The 20,257-nt window shown below is 42.5% G+C and overlaps 1 protein-coding gene across 1 annotated transcript in view; it reads left to right on the forward strand.

The window, feature by feature from the left end:
- Positions 1 to 2,242: 2,242 nt before the first annotated feature.
- Positions 2,243 to 20,257, forward strand: part of ALMS1 (ALMS1 centrosome and basal body associated protein) — a 135,452-nt gene continuing 117,437 nt past the window's right edge. Inside the window, exons 1-2 of the mRNA XM_084901261.1 lie at positions 2,243 to 2,680; positions 14,584 to 14,709. Coding sequence (XP_084757387.1) covers positions 2,345 to 2,680; positions 14,584 to 14,709 — 462 coding nt within the window. The 5' untranslated portion in view covers positions 2,243 to 2,344. The remainder of the gene's footprint in view (positions 2,681 to 14,583; positions 14,710 to 20,257) is intronic.

Genomic DNA, 20,257 nt, shown 5'->3' on the forward strand with positions numbered 1-20,257 from the left:
GGTATTTATCATTATCTGTCTAACTTATTCATCTAGCGTAATACCCTCTAGGTTTATCCACGCTGTCGCAAATGGTAATTTTTTTTAAATTTAATAGCTGAGTGGCCCATGGGTTTGCTTTGGCCAATGAATTGTGGGAGGAAGTGCCCATGCCCTTAAGAGGCATTTGTTTCTACTTATGGAGCTTCCTACCTCTGTCATGGAAGAAGCATTCTTAAAAAAAAAAAAAAAAAAAAATATATATATATATATATATATATATATATATATATATATATATATATATATATATATATTTTAGAGGAAGGGAGAGAGAGAAACATCAGTCAGCTGCCTCCTGCAACCCCCCCCCCCCCCCACTGGGGATGTGCCCACAACCAAAGTACATGACTTTGACCGAAATGGAACCTGGGACCTTTCAGTCCGCAGGCCAACACTCTGTCCACTGAGCAAAACCGGTTAGGGCGGAAGAGGCATTATCAAGGTAACCTGCTGGTTCCAAAATAGTGAAAGACAGAGTGGAGTCAAGGCACCACAGCCAACTCATACACTGCAGCCTGAAGCAGCCATCCCCAGACACCAAGCTGGTGCAAAGGCAAGAAGTAGTGCTTTTTATTCTAGGTCACTGAGGTTTTGTGATTGCTTATCACACAGCATTAAGTGTGAATAGCTGACCAAGAAAGGCAAGAACCAAGGAAAGTTGGGGAACAGGACCCATGACTAAGGCCATGCCATAAAAACCAGTTCTGAACTGTTCCAGGTAACTTCGTTGGTTAGAGCATCATCCCAATATGCCAAAGTTGGGGGTTTGATCCCTGGTCAGGGCACATACTAGAATCAACCAATGAATGTATAAATAAGTGGAACAACAAATCAATATTTCTCTCTATTTCCTCTCTCTCTCTCTCTCTCTCTCTCTCTCTCTCTCTCTCTCAAAAACATTAAGACAACAAAAAGCATCAGTTGGTGAGAATATTTCTGCTTGTTCCATTGGCCATTGCTACTGCTGAACTCTCAACTCCACCACTATACTATGACTGTGTTCTAAGCCAGTACTAATAAATTTATGTATATATATATATTTAATATTTTTATTGATTTCAGAAAGGAAGAGAGACATCATGATGAGAGAGAATCATTGATCAGCTGCCTCCTGCAAGCCCCCCACACTGGGGATGGAGCCTGCAACCCTCCCATGGGCCCTAACCAGAATTGAACCATGACCTCCTGGGTCATAGGTTGATGCTCAAACACTGAGCAACACTGGCGGGGTTCCCTGCATAACTTTTTTTTTTCTTCACTTTTTTTTTTTTTAATATATTTTATTGATTTTTTACAGAGAGGAAGGGAGAGGGATAGAGCTAGAAACGTTGATGATAGAGAAACATCGACCAGCTGCCTCTTGCACACCCCCTACTGGGTATGTGCCCACAACCAAGGTACATGCCCTTAATTGGAATTGAACCTGGGACCCTTGAGTCCGCAGGCCGATGTTTTATCCACTGAGCCACACCGGTTTGGCCACACCACTTTTAAGTGGCGATGCGCCCAGTCCTTACTTAACGCCTCTAATGCCCTTGTTAGTTTCAAGTGCCCATCCTACAGCCTGTCACACCTTAGGCACTCAACCTTTAAAAATGACTGTATTAACCCCAAAAGGTTTCCTCTAATACTTTATAGTTTGATTGTGGTTTTTTTGTGTTTTTTTTTAATTGATTTCAGAGAGGAAGGGAGAGAGAATCATTGATTGGCTGCCTCCTGCATGCCCCCTACTGGGGATTGAGCTTTCCCTTGACCGAAATCGAATCCTTGTTGTTCTTCTTTAAAAAGACATGCATAATTAACCAATGTCACCCCCATAAATTTTATTTAAAAATAAAATGAAAAGAGATATATATATTTTTTAAAAAGATTATAATGTGCACGTTTGACTATCATCGTTTTGCCCTCGGGATTGATCTCCCCTTGGTGCAGGGTCAACATTCAGTTCTGGCCCGGCCCTGCCGAGGACTAAACTCGCCCCCTCCCGTGAGAGGAGCCCAGACGGGGGTTTATTGTGAGCGTGCAGCACTGTCATCAAGCTCCTCGGTGACGGGGGGCCCAGGCGTGGCGTCACCCGCCGCCCCCGCCGCGCCTTCCCGCCGGCCCCCGCGCGGGGCGTCCTTAGCAACGCGCGCGCTCACCCCCAGCCCCGCCCCGTCCGCGCGGCGCCGCGCGGGGCGGGAGGCGGCGGCGGTGTCCGCGCCTGCGTGAGGCCGCAACCGCCAGTCGGCTCTCTTCCCCTCCCCTCCCTCCCCTCTCCCCTCTCCCCCTCCTCCTCTGCCTCCGGGAGCGAGACGCCAAGATGGAGCCTGAGGACCTGCCTTCGCCCCGCGAGCTCGAGGAGGAGGAGGAGGAGGCGGAGAAGGAGGAAGAGGAGGAGGTCCCGGAGGAGAAGGAGGCCGGGGACGAGGACCAGGAGGCGGCGGCGGAGAGCTTAGACGAGGACGAGGTGGTGGTGGTGGAGGACGTGGGGGAAGAGGAGCGGCGGGAACCGGACACGGACTTGAACTTCGAAAGCCAGGCGGAGGAGAGCTCGGACGACTACGAGGAAGACGAGGAGGCCAAGGCCTGGCTGCAGGCGCACCCCCGCGGGCCTTTGCCGCCGCCGTCGCTGCCGAAGCTCCGCTACTCGGAGGAGGTGGGCCTGCGGGGCGCGCGCGGGGGCGGGCGGGGTGACGGGTCGTCCTGGAGCGCTCGGCGGGCTCCCGGCCGGGGCTGCCTCCTCCTGCTCGCTGTCTGTCTTCGTTTCGAAAGGCTGGTGAGGGCTGCCACCTGCCCAGGTCCCTGCAGGGCCCTCTGTTGTTGCTCTTGATGGTTCCCGGGCTTTTTGAATGAGACCAGGTGTTCGGAGGAGCCGGCGTTCCCGGCTCGTGCCCTTGAGGAGGAAAGCTTTTTGGGAGGAGCTGGGGCTTTTGGGAGGAGCTGGTGTGGGAGTGGGGAGAGAGGGTGGTTGCCGAGGGACGATCTTGTTGGGAAGACAGTTAGGAGATTAGTTTGCCTGAGTGAAGGACACCCCCCGGGGGAACGGTGTCTGCGCGAATAGTTGGGTCCCTGGAGGCTCCTCGCAGATGGTGCTTCTCGGGGCCCCGGTTTGTAGCCATCAAAGGGGGTGGATGGGGGGGAGGGGGTCCCCAGCAAGTAGGAGAGCGACTTAGAAACGCATGAGTCTTCTGCCCCGCAGCCCCAAACAGTCTAGGAAACTGCTGAAGCACAAGATTAATGTGCAATGGAGAAAGAGCTGTTTTTTTACGGCTGGGTCCTGAAGATCTTGAGGATTTTGAAATGACTTGCGTTTAATTGGTTGCTTTTTTTTTTAGGGAGGAAAAGCAAGTTTGCTATACGGTTCTGATGTCAGGCCATCGTTTATTAGGTTTCTGTTCTGGTGCAGCCCAGGGTTTATTGTTTAGAACTAATATGGGGACAAAACGGAGCCCAGGGTTTATTGTTTAGAACTAATGGGAAAGACTACAGATGGACCTGCGCTGTCTGTGTTCAGTTCAGTAGTCACTAGCCACGTGCGGCTCTTTACATCTTAATTAGTTAAAAGAAAAAAAAAAAAAGAAAAAATACCTACTAACTGCTTTTCAAGCGCTCAGTAACCACACTTGACTAGTGGCCACCCTATTGGACAATGCAGACGTAAAATAGTTTCATCATCACAGAAAGTTCTGTTAGTTAGTGATGCTATGGACTGTTGATCATTAAAGAATAATAGTTGTTTTGCCTAGTAAGTATCCCAGTGGGTCTTTAATTCATTGAGCGTTCCCCACTGGCCATGCATTGTGCTGGGTGCTGGAAACCTGTTCCCTATCTCCAGATTCAATTGCATGGCACAGTTCTTAATCTTTTTTGACCTATTAACATATACTTTGTTCTTCATGTTTTCATGTGCTCCTACGATAAAAATTATTAGTTATAGTGTGCTTTTCTCTTAAGGAACTACTGGATTTTATTTGTAGATGTTTTATAAATGATAATGGTTTTAAGTTTTATTAAAAAAAATTGTTTCCTTGACCTGCCTTTGTCAAATTTGAACTTTTTATTATGCCATTTTTCATACAAGGAATTGGGAAGATTTTTATTTTTCTATGCCCTGGGATAGTTTAAGTAATATGTGTGTATTTCTTGCATGTTTGAAAAAATAATCATGAGTGAAACGACTTTGAGTCTTGATTCCTTGCAGGGTGATAGTCTATATAGACTCACTTATTTTTCTTGGGTTAATTTTGGTAATTTCTAATTTTTCTAGAAAATAATTTCAGTAAGATTTTCTAGGTAATTGTGCCGAAGCTGGTTTGGCTCAGTGGTAGAGTGTCGGTCTGCGGACTGAAAGGTCCCAGGTTCGATTCTGGTCAAGGGCATGTACCTTGGTTGCGGGCACATCCCCAGTAGGGGGTGTGCAAGAGGCAGCTGGTCGATGTTTCTCTCTCATCGATGTTTCTAGCTCTCTATCTCTCTCCCTTTCTCTCTGTAAAAATCAATAAAATATATTTAAAAAAAAAAAAAAAGATTTTCTAGGTAATTGTAATAGAGTACTCCATAGTATTTTTACAATTTTTTTTTCAATTGCACCTGTGGTTATTTCCATTTCTCATTCCTGTTTTGTGTAATTCTGCTTTATTTTTCCCTGATCTGATAGCTGGGATTTACTTATATTTTTATCCAAGGAAACATCTTGGTTTAAGTTTAGTTCTATTTCTTTTCATCATTTAATTCTTCTTTTTTTTTTTTTTAATCAATCTTTATTGTTCATATTATTACAAAGGTTCCTCATTTCTTCCCTCCTCCACCAGGTTCCCACCCCACCTTCTGCCCCCTCCCCATCCCCCATTGTCCTCATCCATAGGTGCAGTTTATGTTCAGTCTCTTCCTCCCTTTCCCCGATAGTAAATCCCTTTTCAGATAGTAAATCAGTTACTTAGCATTTTCTCATATCAATAATACCTCCACATGCCCAATGATACATTTCACACAAAAGACATTTCCAAATAGGTCAACCAGCCTCATCCAGGCCCCACCCAAGGCACTCACAGATCAACACCCCAGCCCTATACTAACTCAACACATCCAGATCTAAGCCTTCATCACTTGGTTCAGCAGACTCTCAAGTTCCCACAAAAGTTTCCAGCCATGTCTGAGAGGCAGACGTGGGGCAGGAGCAGGCGAGGAGCGAGCTGTTCCGGGCCTGGCTGCTCCGGGCCTGGCCTCTGTTGCTCTGGTTCGTTCCACAACCAGCTGCTCCGGGTCTGGTCACTGCTGCTCCTGACCTAGTTGCTCTGGACTTGGCTGCTGCTCCGGGTCTGGTCACTGCTGCTCCCGACCTAGTTGCTCTGGACTTGGCTGCTGCTGCTCCGGGCCTGGCCACACCTGACCCGGCTGCTCTGGGCCCGGCCGCTCCGGGCCTGGCCGCTCCCAGCCTGGCAGCCGCTGCTCCGGGCCTGGCCGCTCCCAGCCTGGCAGCTGCTGCTCCGGGCCTGGCCACACCAGACCCGGCTGCTCTGGGCCTGGCCGCTCCCAGCTTGGCAGCTGCTGCTCCGGGCCTGGCCGCACCCGATCCGGCTACTCCGGGCCTGGCCGCTCCCAGCCTGGCAGCCGCTGCTCTGGGCCTGGCCGCTCCCAGCCTGGCAGCTGCTGCTCCGGGTCTGGCCGCACCCGACCCGGCTTCTCTGGGCCCAGCTGCCTCGGGCCCAGCCGCTTCGAGTCTGGCCGCTCCCAGCCTGGATGCTCCGGGCTTGGCTACTGCTGTTCTGGGCTTGGCTGCTCCCAACCCGGCTGCTCTGGGCCCGGCCACTCCGGGTCTGGGTGTTCCTGGACTGGCCACCCTGGGCTTGGCTGCCTCCGCCTCAGGCCTGGCTGCCACTGCTCCAGGTCTGGCTGCTCCAGTGCTGGCTGTTGTTGCTCTGGTTCTGGCTGCTGCTGCTCTGGGGCCTGGCCGTTGCTGCTCTGGGCCCGGTTGCCACTGCCTTGTGCCTGGGCACTAGGCCTGGCCGCCGCTGTTCCAACATTCTGCCCCCTTTTTTTTTTTTTTAAACGCATATATGTTGCAATGTTGGCTGGTGAGTTGAGTTCTGACTTAGTCTTTGATTTTTCAAGATCTTCTTTGTATTCTTTCTTAAGTAATTTTACTATCTTTTGCTCTCACTTGATTTCTTCACATTGAGAACTTCTTTGGTTTCTTCCTCCTTGTTCTGGGAGCTCAGCAGGTTGGCCTGTGGCACCCCTTTGTTCTCCGCGGGCTCCCGCGCTGCTCCAGCCTGTTGCCGGGGTCGGCACCGCCACCCAGGAAGCAGCCCCCAGCCTTGGCTCTGTTGCCCGCGCTCAGCGGTCGAAGGCTCGGGGGCACACCCTCCCCCCCCGGGGGCCCTGTCGCCCGGTTCTTTGCTGGCGCCTGGCTGGCTGGTGTCTGGCAGGGGCTCTTGCTCCCTGTCGCATTCCTTCAGTCTGGAGCTTTTTTTTCTCCTTCCCGCTAGGGGAGTCTAGGATCAGAGTCAACAGACTGTCCTCTGCGCGCAGTGCGCGCGACTCTGGGGGCTCCGCTTTTCGCCACTCCCCTGGGATTCTGCCTCACAGCCCCGTCTCCCCCTGCCCGAGCCTGGGTCCCCAGAGTCTGGTCCAGGACTGGGGTTCAGAGCAGTCGAAACTGGGGCCCAACACAGCCGGGGCTCCTGTTTCCTTCCCTCCAGGGCAATCCCGCATCAGAGTCAGCATTCCTTCCCTTGCAAGCAATGTGCGCGACTCCGGGGGCTCAGCCTTTCGCCGCTCTCCCAGGACTCCACCTCACAGCCCTGTCTTCCTCTGCTTGAGCCTGGGTCCCCAGGGATTGGCCCAGAACTGGGATTCAGAGCAGTCCGGACTGAGGCTCAGCGCCGCCGGAGGCCCTGTTCCTTCCGGCTAGGGTAATCCAGCATCAGAGTCAACATTCAGTCCTCTGCGCGCAATGTGCGTGCGACTCCGGGGGCCCTGGTTTTCCCTGCTCGCCTGGGATTCCGCCTCACAGCCCTGTCTCCCCCTGCCGGAGCCTGGGTCCCCAGGGTCTGGCCCATAACTGGGGCTCAGCGCTGCTGGTTCAGCCCAGGCTGGGGGTTTTATTTCCTTCCTGCTAGGGAACGCCAGGCAGCACCCAGCCCTCTCCTCCTCTCCGGCTGCGACCTCTCCGCGTGCGCGTGCGTGTGTGCGAGCGCGCAGTATGTCTCCGTACCTTAGGCTTTTTTTCAGCTCCTCTGATTTTCCTTCTGGTTTTCTCTTTCCTTCTTGTTGTAGAATTTTCAGTCAGTCGACTACCTGTAGCTCTGGGCGATGTCCACTCTACATTTTAGTTGTATTCCATTGAAATTGTTGTGTGCTGCTGCGGTTAGGTGTCTACCCGAGCAGCCATCTTGGATCCTCCTCTCATCATTTAATTCAGGGGTCTTCAAACTACGGCCCGCGGGCCACATGCAGCCCCCAGGGGAGTCTGATCCTGCCCGCCAGGTTTTTTGGGCAGTGAACGCAGCCAAGGTGTTACAGTAGGAATTAGTAGTTCATATAGTCCGGCCCTCCAGCTCTCTGAGGGACCGTGATCTGGCCCCCACTTTAAAAAGTTTGAGGACCCCTGATTTAATTCATTATTTCAGTTTTTATCTTTTACTGTTTCCCTAGATTTATTTTTTTTAAGTGTTTTTTTTTAATCAATAAACTTTACTTTTTTTATTATTATTTTTATTTTTTTTTAAATATATTTTATTGATTTTTTACAGAGAGGAAGAGAGAGGGATAGAGAGCTCGAAACATTGATGAGAGAGAATCATCGATCAGCTGCCTCCTGCACACCCCCCACTGGGGATGTGCCCGCAACCAAGGTATACGCCCTTGACCGGAATCGAACCCGGGACCTTTCAGTCCGCAGGGCGACGCTCTATCCACTGAGCCAAACCGGTTTTTGCCCTAGATTTATTTTTATAAAATATATTTTTATTGATTTCAGAGAGGAAGGGAGAGGGAGAGATAGAAACATCAATGATGAGAATCATTGATTAGCTGCCTCCTGCATGCCCCCTGCTGGGATCTAGCCTGCAACCTGGGCATGTGCCCTTGTTGGAATCTAACTGTGGCATCCTGGTTCATAGTTTGATGCTCAACCACTGAGCAACACTGGCCGGGCTTGAGTTAATTTTTTTGTCAATAATTTATTCATTTATTTATTGAATTTGTTGAGGTGAAATCCTATATAAAAGGCTAATATGCAAATTGACCAAACAGCAGAACAACCAGTCACTATGACATGCACTGACCACCAGGAGGAAGATGCTCAATGCAGGAGCTGTCCCCCTGTTGGTCAGTGTGCTCCCACAGCGGGAGCATCACTCAGCCAGAAGCCCTGAGCCAGGCTCACGGCTGGCAAGTGCAATGACAGTGGTGGGATGTCCGACTGCCAGCTTAGGCCTGCTCCTCCTGGGGAGCCGGCCTAAGCCATCAGTTGGACATCCCCTGAGGGCTCCTGCACTGCTAGGGTGCAGGCCAGACTGAGGGACCCCCCCTCCCCCTTCCAGTGCATGAATTTCATGCACGGGGCCTTTAGTTGGTTAAAATTATATAGGTTTCAGGTGTACAATTCTACAATATATCATCTGTATGTTGTATTGTGTGCTCAACACTTTCAGTTAATTATTATATGTGGTGTGAGAAAAGAGTTCAATTTCATTCTTTTGTATGTGGCTACCAGTTGTCCCAACAGCATTTGTTGAAGAGGCTATTCTTTCCCAACTGATAAGTCTTAGCATCCTTGTTGAAAATCAGTTGATCATAGATATGAGTTTATTTCTAAATTCTTAATTCAGTTCCATTTTGAATGCCATGCCACACTTTTTTTTATTACTACTGCTTTGTAGTTTGTTTTGAAATGGAGATGTATGAGTCCTCTAATTTCATCCTTTTTTTCAAGTTTTTTTTTTTTTTTTTTTTTTTTTTTTTGTGTGTGTGTGTGTGTGTGTGTGTGTGTGTGTGGCTATTTTTGATTCATTGTAATTACATATGAACTTTAGGATCAGCTTGTTAAAAAGTCAGCTGGTATTTTGATAGGAATACAAAATTTGGAAGAATTGTCATCTTAACATTAGGTCTTCTGATCTAGTATCATTGGTTATCTTTTCATTTATTTAGATCTGTAAATTTGTTGAATAATGTTTTATAGTTTTCAATGTAAGTTAGGTTACTCTGAGTATTTTATTCTTTTTGGTGCTATTATAAGTGAAATTTTTCCTCCCATTTTTGGATTGTTCATTGCATGTATATAAAAAGACAATTGACTTTTGTGTATTGATCTTGTATTCTGCAACTGCTGAACTTATTTATTAGTTCTAAGAGATTTTTAATAGACTCCCTAGGATACATGTAAAATGCAAGTACATATAGTTTTATTCTTTTTCAATTTGGATATCTATCTATCTATCTATCTATCTATCTATCTATTTATTTTCCCCTAATTTCCCTGACTAGAACCTCCAGTATAATGTTGAATAGAAGTGATGAGAGAGGATTACCTTGAATTATTCTTGATTGTAATGGGAAAACGCCCAGTCTTTCACCAAAAGTATGATGTTAGTTGTAGGTTTTTCATAGATGGCTTTACCAGGTTGATGAAGTGTTCTTTTATTGCTGGTTTGTTGAGAGTTTACCATGAAAGGGGTGTTAGATTTTGTCAAATTATGCTATTAATTGGTGTATTAATTGATATTGGGTTACTAAGTGATTTGTGCATTCTGAAGATAATTTACAGCATCATGATATATAAATATATATTGCTGGGTAAAGGAACACAAATATACTAATTTACCTAGTATTTTCTTTTTAATTTTTTGCATATATATTTTCAAGATACTGGTTTATAGTTTCCTTGTGATGTTTTTATCTGGTTTAGTATCAGGGTAATACTGACTTTATAAAATGCGTTGTAAGTGTTTCTTCTGTTTTTGAGTTTGAAGGATCAGAATTAATAATTTTTTGAGTGTTTGGTAGATTCTATCATATGTGTTTCGGTTTTTCTTTTTGGAAAACATTTTAATTATACTGTTTTCTTGCTATACAGGTCTACTCAGATCACCTATTCCCTTTTTTTTTTTTTTAAATACATTTTATAGATTTTTTACAGAGGAAGGGAGAGGGGTAGAGAGTTAAAAACATCTATGAGAGAGAAATATCGATCAGCTGCCTCCTGCACACTCCCTACTGGCTAGTATGCAGGAGGTATATGTCCTTGACTGGAATCAAACCTGGGACCTTTCAGTCACAGACCGATGCTCTATCCACTGAGCCAAACCGGTTAGGTCACCTATTCCTTCTTGAATCAGTTTCAGTAATTTGTGATTTTTTCAGGTGTTTGTCCATTTCCTCTAACTTAACAAATTGCTTAACATACAGTTGCTCCTTGACTTTAAATGGGGCTCAGTTTCAGTAAACCCATTGTAAGTTGAGTATAAGTTGAAAATGCATTTAATACACCTAACTCACAGAACATCATAGTTTAGGCTAGCCTACCTTAAATGTGCTGAGAACACTTACATTATTGGGATGTAGCCTCATCATAAGTTTTAATTGCCTTCCTCTTCTCACCAGAAGCAAGAGGCACTGATGTGCTTTTGTTGGCATGATGGGATTTTAAAACATAAAAACACGATATTTAAAAATGCTAGCAACACAGTACATTGTAGATTATTGGTTATTTATCCTCATAATCTTGTGTCTGATTTGGAGCTGAGGCTTGCTGTTGCTGCCCAGCATCACAAGAGTATCATATTGCATATTGCTAGCCTGGGGAAGGATTAAAATTCAAAATTTGAAGTATGGTTTCTACTGAACATATAAGATATCCACCATCGTAAGGTCGAAAATTTATAAACTGAATTATAAGTTAGGGATCGTCTGTATCCTTTATAATTCTGTGTATGTCTGTAGTGTAGTAGTCAAGTCCCCCTTTTAATTTCCAATTTTAGTAATAGTGTAATAAGAGTATGTTTAATTTTGTGAGAAACTGACAAACTTTCTTGCAAAGTGACTTGCTTTCAGTTCTTTTGGATATATACCTAGAAGGAAGTGCGATTGTAGCATCATATGGGTCATATGGTAGTTTTGGTTTTAATTTCCTGAGGGATCGCTGTTCTGTTTTGTTTTTGTTTTTGTGGTGATTGTACCATTTAAAAAATATATATATATATTTTATTACAGAGAGGAAGAGAGGGGGATAGAGAGTTAGAAATACCGACAAGAGATAATCATCGATGAGTTGCCTCTTGCACACCCCCTACTGGGGATGTGCCCGCAACCAATGCACATTCCCTTGAACCCGGGACCCTTCAGTCTGCAGGCCGAGGCTCTATCCATTGAGCCAAACCGGTTTCGGCGATTGTACCATTTTTTATCCTACCAAAGAAGGTTCCAGTTTTTCAATATCCTGTCCAATAATAATAATGATTAGTGTGATTATATATAAATATAAAATATATATTTAAATATATATATATATATTTATTTATTTATTTACACACACACACACACACACACACACACACATATATACATATATATATATTGATTGATTTCAGAGAAGAAGGAAAAGGGAAAGATAGAAACATCAATGATGAGAGAGAATCATTGTTCAGCTGCCTTCTGCATGGTCCACTCTTAACCACTGAGCCACAACCGGCTAGGTTATTTTTAAAAAATCTTTGTTGTTGACAATATTACATATGTTCCCTTTTTTATCCCATTGGCCCCTTCTAGCCCACCCCTCACCCCAGGCCTTCACCACCTTGTTGTGTGTATCCATGGGTTATGCATATATGCGTCTGAGTTCTTTGGCTGATCTCTCCCCTGCCCCCTCCCATCCTCCCTTCCCCTTGCCTTGCCTCTGCCATTTGACCATCTATTCCATGCTTCTGTGTCTCTATATCCATTTTGTTCATCAATTTATTTTGTTTATTAGATTCTACATATGAGTGAGATCATGTGATACTTTTCTTTCTCTGACTGGCTTATTTAGCTTAGAATAATATTCTTCAGGTCTCTTCATGCTGTCTCAAGAGGTAAGATATCCTTTTTCACTGCAGCATAGTATTCCATGGTGTAAATGTAACACAGGTGTTTTTTTTTTTAATCTACTTTTCTACTGATGAGCACTTGAACTGTTAAAGATCTTAGCTTTTGTAATTGTGCTGCTATGAACATAGGAGTGACACATTGTTTCTGATAGATGTTTCAGGTTTCTTAGGTATTTCTGTTTTTAGGTCACTACCATACAATTACATAGCTTTATAATGTAGTTTTGCTTTTTAATATATATATATATATTTATTGATTTCAGAGAGGAAGGGAGAGGGAGGTAGAAACATCAATGATTGACTGCCTCCCACACGTGCCCTAACTAGGGATCAAACCCACAACCTGGGTATATGCCCTGACTGGGAATCAAACCTGCTACCTTCTGGTGTATGGACAGTGCTCCAACCAAATGAGCCACACTGGCCAGGGCTGATCTTGCCTATTAAAATATATAATACCTTACAGCCAGCCATAAACTTTCTCTTACCTCTGCTTTTGTTGCATTCCATAAATTTTGGTATTTTTATATTGTCATTATGTCAAAGTATTTTATAATTTCTCTTGTGACTTGTTTGACCTGTTGTTTTTCTAAGAGTATATTGTTTAATTTTCATATATTTGTGGAATTTCAGTTTTTGTGTTCTGTTGATATCTAGTTTCATCTCATTGTGGTTGGAAAAGATAGGTGTGTGTGAGTTCAATCTTCTTGAATTTGTTAAGACTTGTTTTGTGCTTAATTTTTTCTATCCTGAAGGATATTTCATGTGTACTTGAGAAATGCATATTCTGCTGTTGTTGAGTGGAGTATTCTGTATATTTCTATTAGGTCCAGTATCTATAGAGTTAAGTTCACTATCTCCTTGTTCTTCTATCTGATTGTTCTATCCATTATTGAAAGTGAGGTACTGAAGTCTCTTAATATCATTGTAATATCAAACTTTGCCTCATTAATTTAAAAATTGCCATTGAAGCAACGTGGGTGTGTTCCATGGTGCTCTGTATTTTGAGAAAAACCTCTTGGAACACTTTATATCTTATAAATCTCTCCTTTTTCTCTTTAGTTATTGAATAGATTTTCAGTTAAGCTGGCCTTCCTATGACCAAAAACACCTGTTGTATGTGCTCTGTAAAAAAGTTTTGTTAGTGTAGTAGCAGTAATTCTGGGGGGAAATCTGATGACCTTGGGTTTCCTTAACAGGCTGTTACATTTGTTGTTATTAATATTTTATTAGCTTTCATCTTTTAAAAAAAATACTGTTTTTTTGTTTTGTTTTGTTTCAGATATGAAGGGAAAAGGAGAGAGAGATAGAAACATCAATGATGAGAGAGAATCATGAATCAGCTGTCTCTTGCATGCCCCCGATGTGGATCAAGCCTACAACCTGGGCATGTGCCCTGACCAGGAATTGAATTGTGATTTTCTGGTTCATAGGCTGATGCTCTGCCACTGAGCCATATTGGCCAGGCAGCATTCATCTTTTTTTGACTCATAGCTGCCTGTTTTATAATAGCTTTCTTTTTTACGGCCATTGTGTCTTCATTATCTCTCTGAGAATCTGAGATATTCTTATTTTTAAAATGTATTTTGAATGTGTAGTTTGTAATCACCTTTTTAATAGGAGTGTTGTTTTGTTTTGATTTTTGGTGCACCCTTCTCTGCCTGGTGTTTTGTGGTTGTCTCGGCCTGTCCTTTGTATCTGTTTTTTTAGGAAGTAGTCTAATATTGGAAGCTTTGGGTTTTTATTCTCCAGGGATATTCAGTAAAATCTTGAGAATCAGTCCCTGAACCAGAGAGTGATTTGACCTAGTTCATTTTTGTTTGATTGCATCTGATCTTTTTCATTTGCATTGTTTCAGCCTTGGTAAGCAGTCACAGCTTTTATTGCTGTTTTCTACAACTGGGAAGGCCCTGTTTCAACCAGTTTCATAAAATGAGCCTAACTTTTATTTTAGTCCTTACTATTAGAGCTAATTTCTCAGGTATCTCAAACATTAAGATTTTTATATAGCCGAAACCGGTTTGGCTCAGTGGATAGAGCATCGGTCCGCGGACCGAAAGGTCCCAGGTTCGATTCTGGTAAAGGGCATGTACCTTGGTTGCGGGCACATCCCCAGTAGGAGGTGTGTGCAGGAGGCAGCTGGTCGATGATTCTCTCATCTATGTTTCTAACTATTCCTCTCCCTTCCTCTCTGTGAAAAAATCAATAAAATATATTTTTTTAAAAAGATTTTTATATAATTTGCAAGTCTTTGCTTGCTTCTTCTACCTCTGAGGGTATAGGAAGTTAAGGAACTGCTATAGTTTATTGAAAAGTATATTGAGTTAACAGGATAATCATAAGTTCAGTGAGGATAATAACGAATAAGTGGTTGTGATGTTGAAATGTCATATTTATGAAAAGGTTTATCAACTGAGAAATTTGTGTTAGATTTTGTTAATACTATTTTAAATTTGCTTGTGATTTTCAGGTTGTTCCATTGACCAGTCATTTATGGCAGCAGTCATCACCTCAAGAAAATAGTAGAACACAGACTATTTTTTCTAATATGGTCTCTTTGGAAGAAACAGCTCAGAAGGGTTCTGGGGATGATCAGGTATGTCTTATATAACTGGTAAACTGTGTTACTTATGGTAAACAGCACGAGAAATTCTTATTTAGCTGTGAAGAATGGAAAGAGATTAATATTCCATTTCTCTATTGTTTATATGTGTTATCTATATCGATATTTAGCTTACTAAATATTAAAACATTTAAAATGCCAAACCTATTATATATTAACATAAATAATGTATGTTAAAGTGAAAAGTGACTATTTTCCCAAACAACAACAAAAATTAGTTGGAAGAGTGGCATTGCTTTATATTTTTGCATATTTTTTTAATGTCAGGCTTCATAGAAAACAGTTGGTCTCTTAGAAAAATAAAACCAGTGAGATACACACACACACACACACACACACACACACACACACTGTATATGCTCCTGTAATTATGGAGAATTCCCAATATCTGTGACCTGGTGACTCAGGAGAGCTGATAGTATAGTTGCAGCCTGAGTCTAAAGGCCTGAGGACCAAACCAGCTGATGGCTTATGTTCCATTCTGAGTCCAAGTCCAAAGACAGGGGAAGACCAATGTCCCATCTCAAAGACCATTAGGCAGAGAGAAGGAATTCTCTCTTACTCAGCTTTTTGTTCTATTCAGGCCTTTAAAGGATTGGATGGGGCCTGCCCACATTGGAATGGCAAGCTGCTTAACTCAGTCTATGGATCAAATGGTAATCTTATCCAGACATACCTACTATAATTTTTAGCCAAATATCTGGGCACCCTGTAGTCCAGTCAAGTGACACACAATTAACCTTTACAACTAGATTCTCATATCTGCTTCTGCATTTATTCCTTTGGGATGCATTGTGTTGGTTGAAGTATGTAAAGAAAATCTAGCTTTGTCCTAGTTGGTTTGGCACAGTGGATAAAGCGTCAGCCTTGGACTAAAGGGTTCGATTCCAGTCATATACCTGGTTGTGGGCTCGATCCCCAGTAGGGGGCATGTAGGAGGCAGCTAATCAGTGATTCTCTCTCATCATTAATGTTTCTATCTCCCTCTTCCTCTCCCTTCCTCTCTGAATCAGTAAAAATATTTTTTTATTTTTTTATTTTTATAAATAAAGAGAATTTTTAATTTTATTTATTTATTGCTTCTTCCAGTCCTTTTGTTTTTATTTTTAAAAATTTAATAAATCTTTATTGTTCAGATTATTACAATTGTTCCTCTTTCCCCCTCCCCCAAAGCTCCACTCCACCCAGTTCCCACTCCACCCTATGCCCTTATCTCCCCCCAACTGTCCTCATCTATAGGTATATGATTTTTGTCCAGTCTCTTCCCACACCTCCCACACCCCCTTACCCCCGAGAATTGTCAGTCCACTCCCTTTCTATGCCCCTGATTCTATTATATTCACCAGTTTATTCTGTTCATCAGATTTTTTATTCGCTTTGTTTTTAGATTCACTTGTTGATAGATATGTATTTGTTGTTCATAATTTTTATCTTTACCTTTTTTTACTTCTTCCTCTTCTTAAAGAATACTTTTCAGCATTTCATATGATACTGGTTTGGTGTTTATGAACTCCTTTAGCTGTGAAGCTCTTTGTCTGGCCTTCAATTCTGAATGATAGCTTTGCTGGGTAGAGTAATCTTGGTTATAGGTTCTTACTATTCATTACTTTGAATATTTCTTGCCACTCCCATCTGGCCTGCATAGTTTCTGTTGAGAAATCAGCTGACAATTGTGTGGGTACTCCCTTGTAGGTAACTAACTGTTTTTCTCTTGCTGCTTTTAATATTTTTCTCTCTGTCTTTTGCTTTTGGCATTTTAATTATGATGTGTCTTGGTGTGGTCCTCTTTGGATTCCTCTTGTGTAGGGTTCTCTGTGCTTCCTGAACTTATAAGTCTATTTCTTTCACCAGATGGGAGAAGTTTTTTGTCTTTATTTCTTCAAATAGGTTTTCAGTATCTTGCTTTCTTCTTCTTTCATCCCCATAATTCGGATGTTGGTACTCTTGAGGTTGTCCTAGAGGTTCCTTACACTATCTTCAAATTTTTGGATTGTTTTTGCTTTTCTGATTGAGTGTTTTTTGTTTTTTTGTATTTCAAATCTTTTATTGATTCTTGCCATCCTCTAGTCTGCTGTTAGGTCTCTATAATATTTTTTACTTCAATCAGTGTATGTTTAATTTCTAGTTGGTTCTTTTTCATATTCTCGAGGGTCTCACTAAATTTATCAGCCTTTTCTAGGAAATTCTTGAAAAACTTTATAACTGTGGTTTTGAACTCTATATCCAGTCATTTGTTTTCCTCAATTTCTTTCATTTGTGATATGTTTTGTTGTCTCCGCATTTTGGCTGCTTCCCTGAGTTGATAGAGTAGCTTTGTGTGCTAGGTGTCCTAGCAGGGCCCAGTGGCTCAGCCTTCCCAGTTACCTGAGGTGGACACTCTTGGTGCACCCCTTTGTGGCTGTGTGCACAGTCTTGTTGTAGTTAAGCCTTTATTGCTGTTGGTATCACTAGGAGGATTTGACTTCCAGGCCAATTGGCTGTCATGATCAGCTGTGTCTACACACTGGGAGAACTTCTGTGTTGGAGACACCCTTATGAGATAAGACTTGCAAAATTACAAAAGCCTCTATGCTCAGCTTGGATGGGGTGGAGTCTCAGGGCGGAGCAGACAGCCTTGGCTTCCTTTCAGCCCTGCCCTAAGAGGCCCCTGGGTCCCAGTGTCCCTCGGTAATCACTGCAAGCACTTTCGAGAGAAAGCTGCCCTCGAGTTTCTCCTGCTGCCAGACAGTTCAGTTTCTCCCCGAATGAGTCTGGATTCCCAGAGTCTCTCCTGGAACTGGAGTTCAGTGCAGTCAGGAGCTTCCATCTCCCTCCCACTTGAGAAAGCCAGCTCAGTACTCTCCGTGCGCCCCTGTGTTTTCGTACCTCAGCCTTTTGCAGCTCCTCTGAGTCTCAATGTGTTTTTCTCTTTCCTTCTAGTTGTAGAATTTCCACTTAGCCAGCTTTCCTGTGGTTCTGGATGGTGTCCATTTTGTTTTTTAGTTGTAGTTTTGAAATTGTTGTGTGAGGCAGCAGTTTAGGTGTTTATGCTGCCATCTCAGTTTCTCTCCAGTAAAAATATATTTTAAAAAATTAAAAAAAAAAAGAAAAAAATAAGAGGAAGAAAATCTGGCCTTACATAGAAATGTAGTTAGAAAAGGGAGGCTCACAAATGTAGTTAGAAAAGGGATCATTGAACAGGTTTCACTAAAATGAGGTCAGTAACCTCCAGGGAGCCTCAGACCCCATTTTGAGAACCATTGATTTAGGACATAATCATAAACTTAGAAGAAATCGAAAAATTATGACCAGATAGGGAAAGAACTTGTACATATTTGTTAGGAGGAAAAATAAAGCCTTATTCAGTAGTTAAATATTTACGGGTGATTATCTAACATTATAAGAAAGTGTCAAAACTGTTTTCCTAAGTGACTGTAACGTTTTACATACTCCATAGTGTATGAGAGTACTAGTTGCTTTGCATTCTTTGAGCTCTTGGTATTATCAGTTTTTTAAATTTTATCCATTCCAGGTGTATTATGGTGTTTCATTGTGGTTTTAGTAGGCATTTTCCTAATGACTAATAATACTGTGCACCTTTTTTGTGTACTTATTTGCCATCCATGTTTCTTCTTTTTAAGATTTTTTAATTGATTTTTAGAGAGAAAGAGAAAATGGAAGTGAGAATGAGAGAGAGAGAAACATTGATGTGAGAGTGCAACATCAGCTGCCTACTGCATGTTCCCTACTGGGGATTGATCCCAGAACCCAGGCATGTGCCCTGACTGGGAATTGAACTGGCAACCTTTCAGTTCACTGAAGGACACCCAACCAACCTAGGCATACCACTAGGGCTCCATCTTTCCTCTTTAGTGAAGTATCTATATAAGTCTGTTCCCCATTTTTTTTTCTTGCTGATTTGTTCCATTTATTAAATTTTGAGAGTTCTTTATATATTATACTACACTTGATCTTAGCCTAAAGGCCGAGAAGCGATTCTTTATATATTATAGATGTAAGTCCTTTATCAGATAATGTGTTTTGTAAATATTTTCTCCCTGTCTGTGTTTTTTTCTTTGTATTTTCCTATCTAAAAGAGCAGAAATTTTAATTTTGATGGAGTTGGTTGAATTTTTGTTTTTTGGTGGTTTATACTTCTTGTGTCCTACCCGAGAAATTTTGGTCTAATCCTAAGTCACAAAGGTTTTCTCCTATATTTTTTGTTAGAACAGGGTTTCTCAACTGTGGCACTTTTGACATTTTAGGCCAGATAATATTTTATTGTGTGGGCTGTCCTGGGTATTGTAAGATGTTTAGCAGCAGTCTTGGTCTTTTCCCACTAGATAGCAGTAATATTCATGATTGACCATATATGTTCGGGTCTGTTTCTGTTGGTTTGTCTTTCCTCATGCCAATATGATACTCTTAATTACTGGACTCTCTTGAAATTAGGTAGTGTGAGTGTGCACACTTTGTTTCTCTTTTTAAAAATGGTTTTGTTTATGCTAGATATTTGAATTCTATATAAATTTTAGAATAAGCTTGACAATTTAAAAAAAATATATATTTTATTGATTTTGTACAGAGAGGAAGGGAGAGAGATAGAGAGTTAGAAACATCGATGATAGAGAGACATCGATCAGCTGCTTCTTGCACACCCCCTACTGGGGATATGCCTACAACCAAGGTACATGCCCTTGACCGGAATCGAACCTGGGACCCTTCAGTCCCCAAGCTGACACTGTATCCATTGAGCCAAACCGGTTTCGGCAAGCTTGACAGTTTCTATTAAAATAACCTGCTGCAATTTTGATTAAATTGCCTTGAGTCTATACATTAATTTACAGAGACTTGACATCTTAATGTTGAGTTCACTGATCCACAAATACAACAGTTTTATTTACGTCTTTAATTTCTTCGAGGAATTTGTGATTTTTAAAAAAATATGTTTTGCTTATCTTTAGAGAGAGTGCAAGGGAGAGAGAAACATCAATGCTGGAGCAAAACATCAATCTGCTGCCTCCTGTGTTCCCCCTACTGGGGATCAAACTTGCAACCTAGGTGTAAGCCCTGACCAGGAATCCAACGGCAACCTTTTGGTGCAAGAGATAGTACCCAACCAACTGAGCCACACCTGCCAGGGTTAGATCTTTAATTTCTTCATTAGTGTTTTGTTGTCTTTAGTGTACCAAACTTAGCCCCATTTTGTTAGACTTACTGATACTTTTTAAGGTTTCAATTTTCTGCCCTGGCTGGGTGGCTCCTTTAGAGTTATTTTGTGCCCTGACCAGGAATTGAACTGTGACCTCCAAATTCATAGGTCAATGCTCAACCACTGAGGCACGCTGGTCAGGCTATTATTGACTTTTCATGTTGACCTTGTATCCTATGAACTTGGTAATCTTATTTACTAGTTCTAGCAGTAGCTTTTTTTGTAGATTCTTTAGGATTTTCTATGTTGACAATCATATAAACTGTATTTTTTTCTTTTTTTAATATACAGATTACGGTTGAAAAACACAGGTTTGAACAGTGTGGATTC

This window comes from Pipistrellus hanaki (assembly GCF_964339955.1).
Source record: "Pipistrellus hanaki genome assembly, chromosome: 12".
NCBI classification, from domain to species: Eukaryota; Metazoa; Chordata; class Mammalia; order Chiroptera; family Vespertilionidae; genus Pipistrellus; species Pipistrellus hanaki.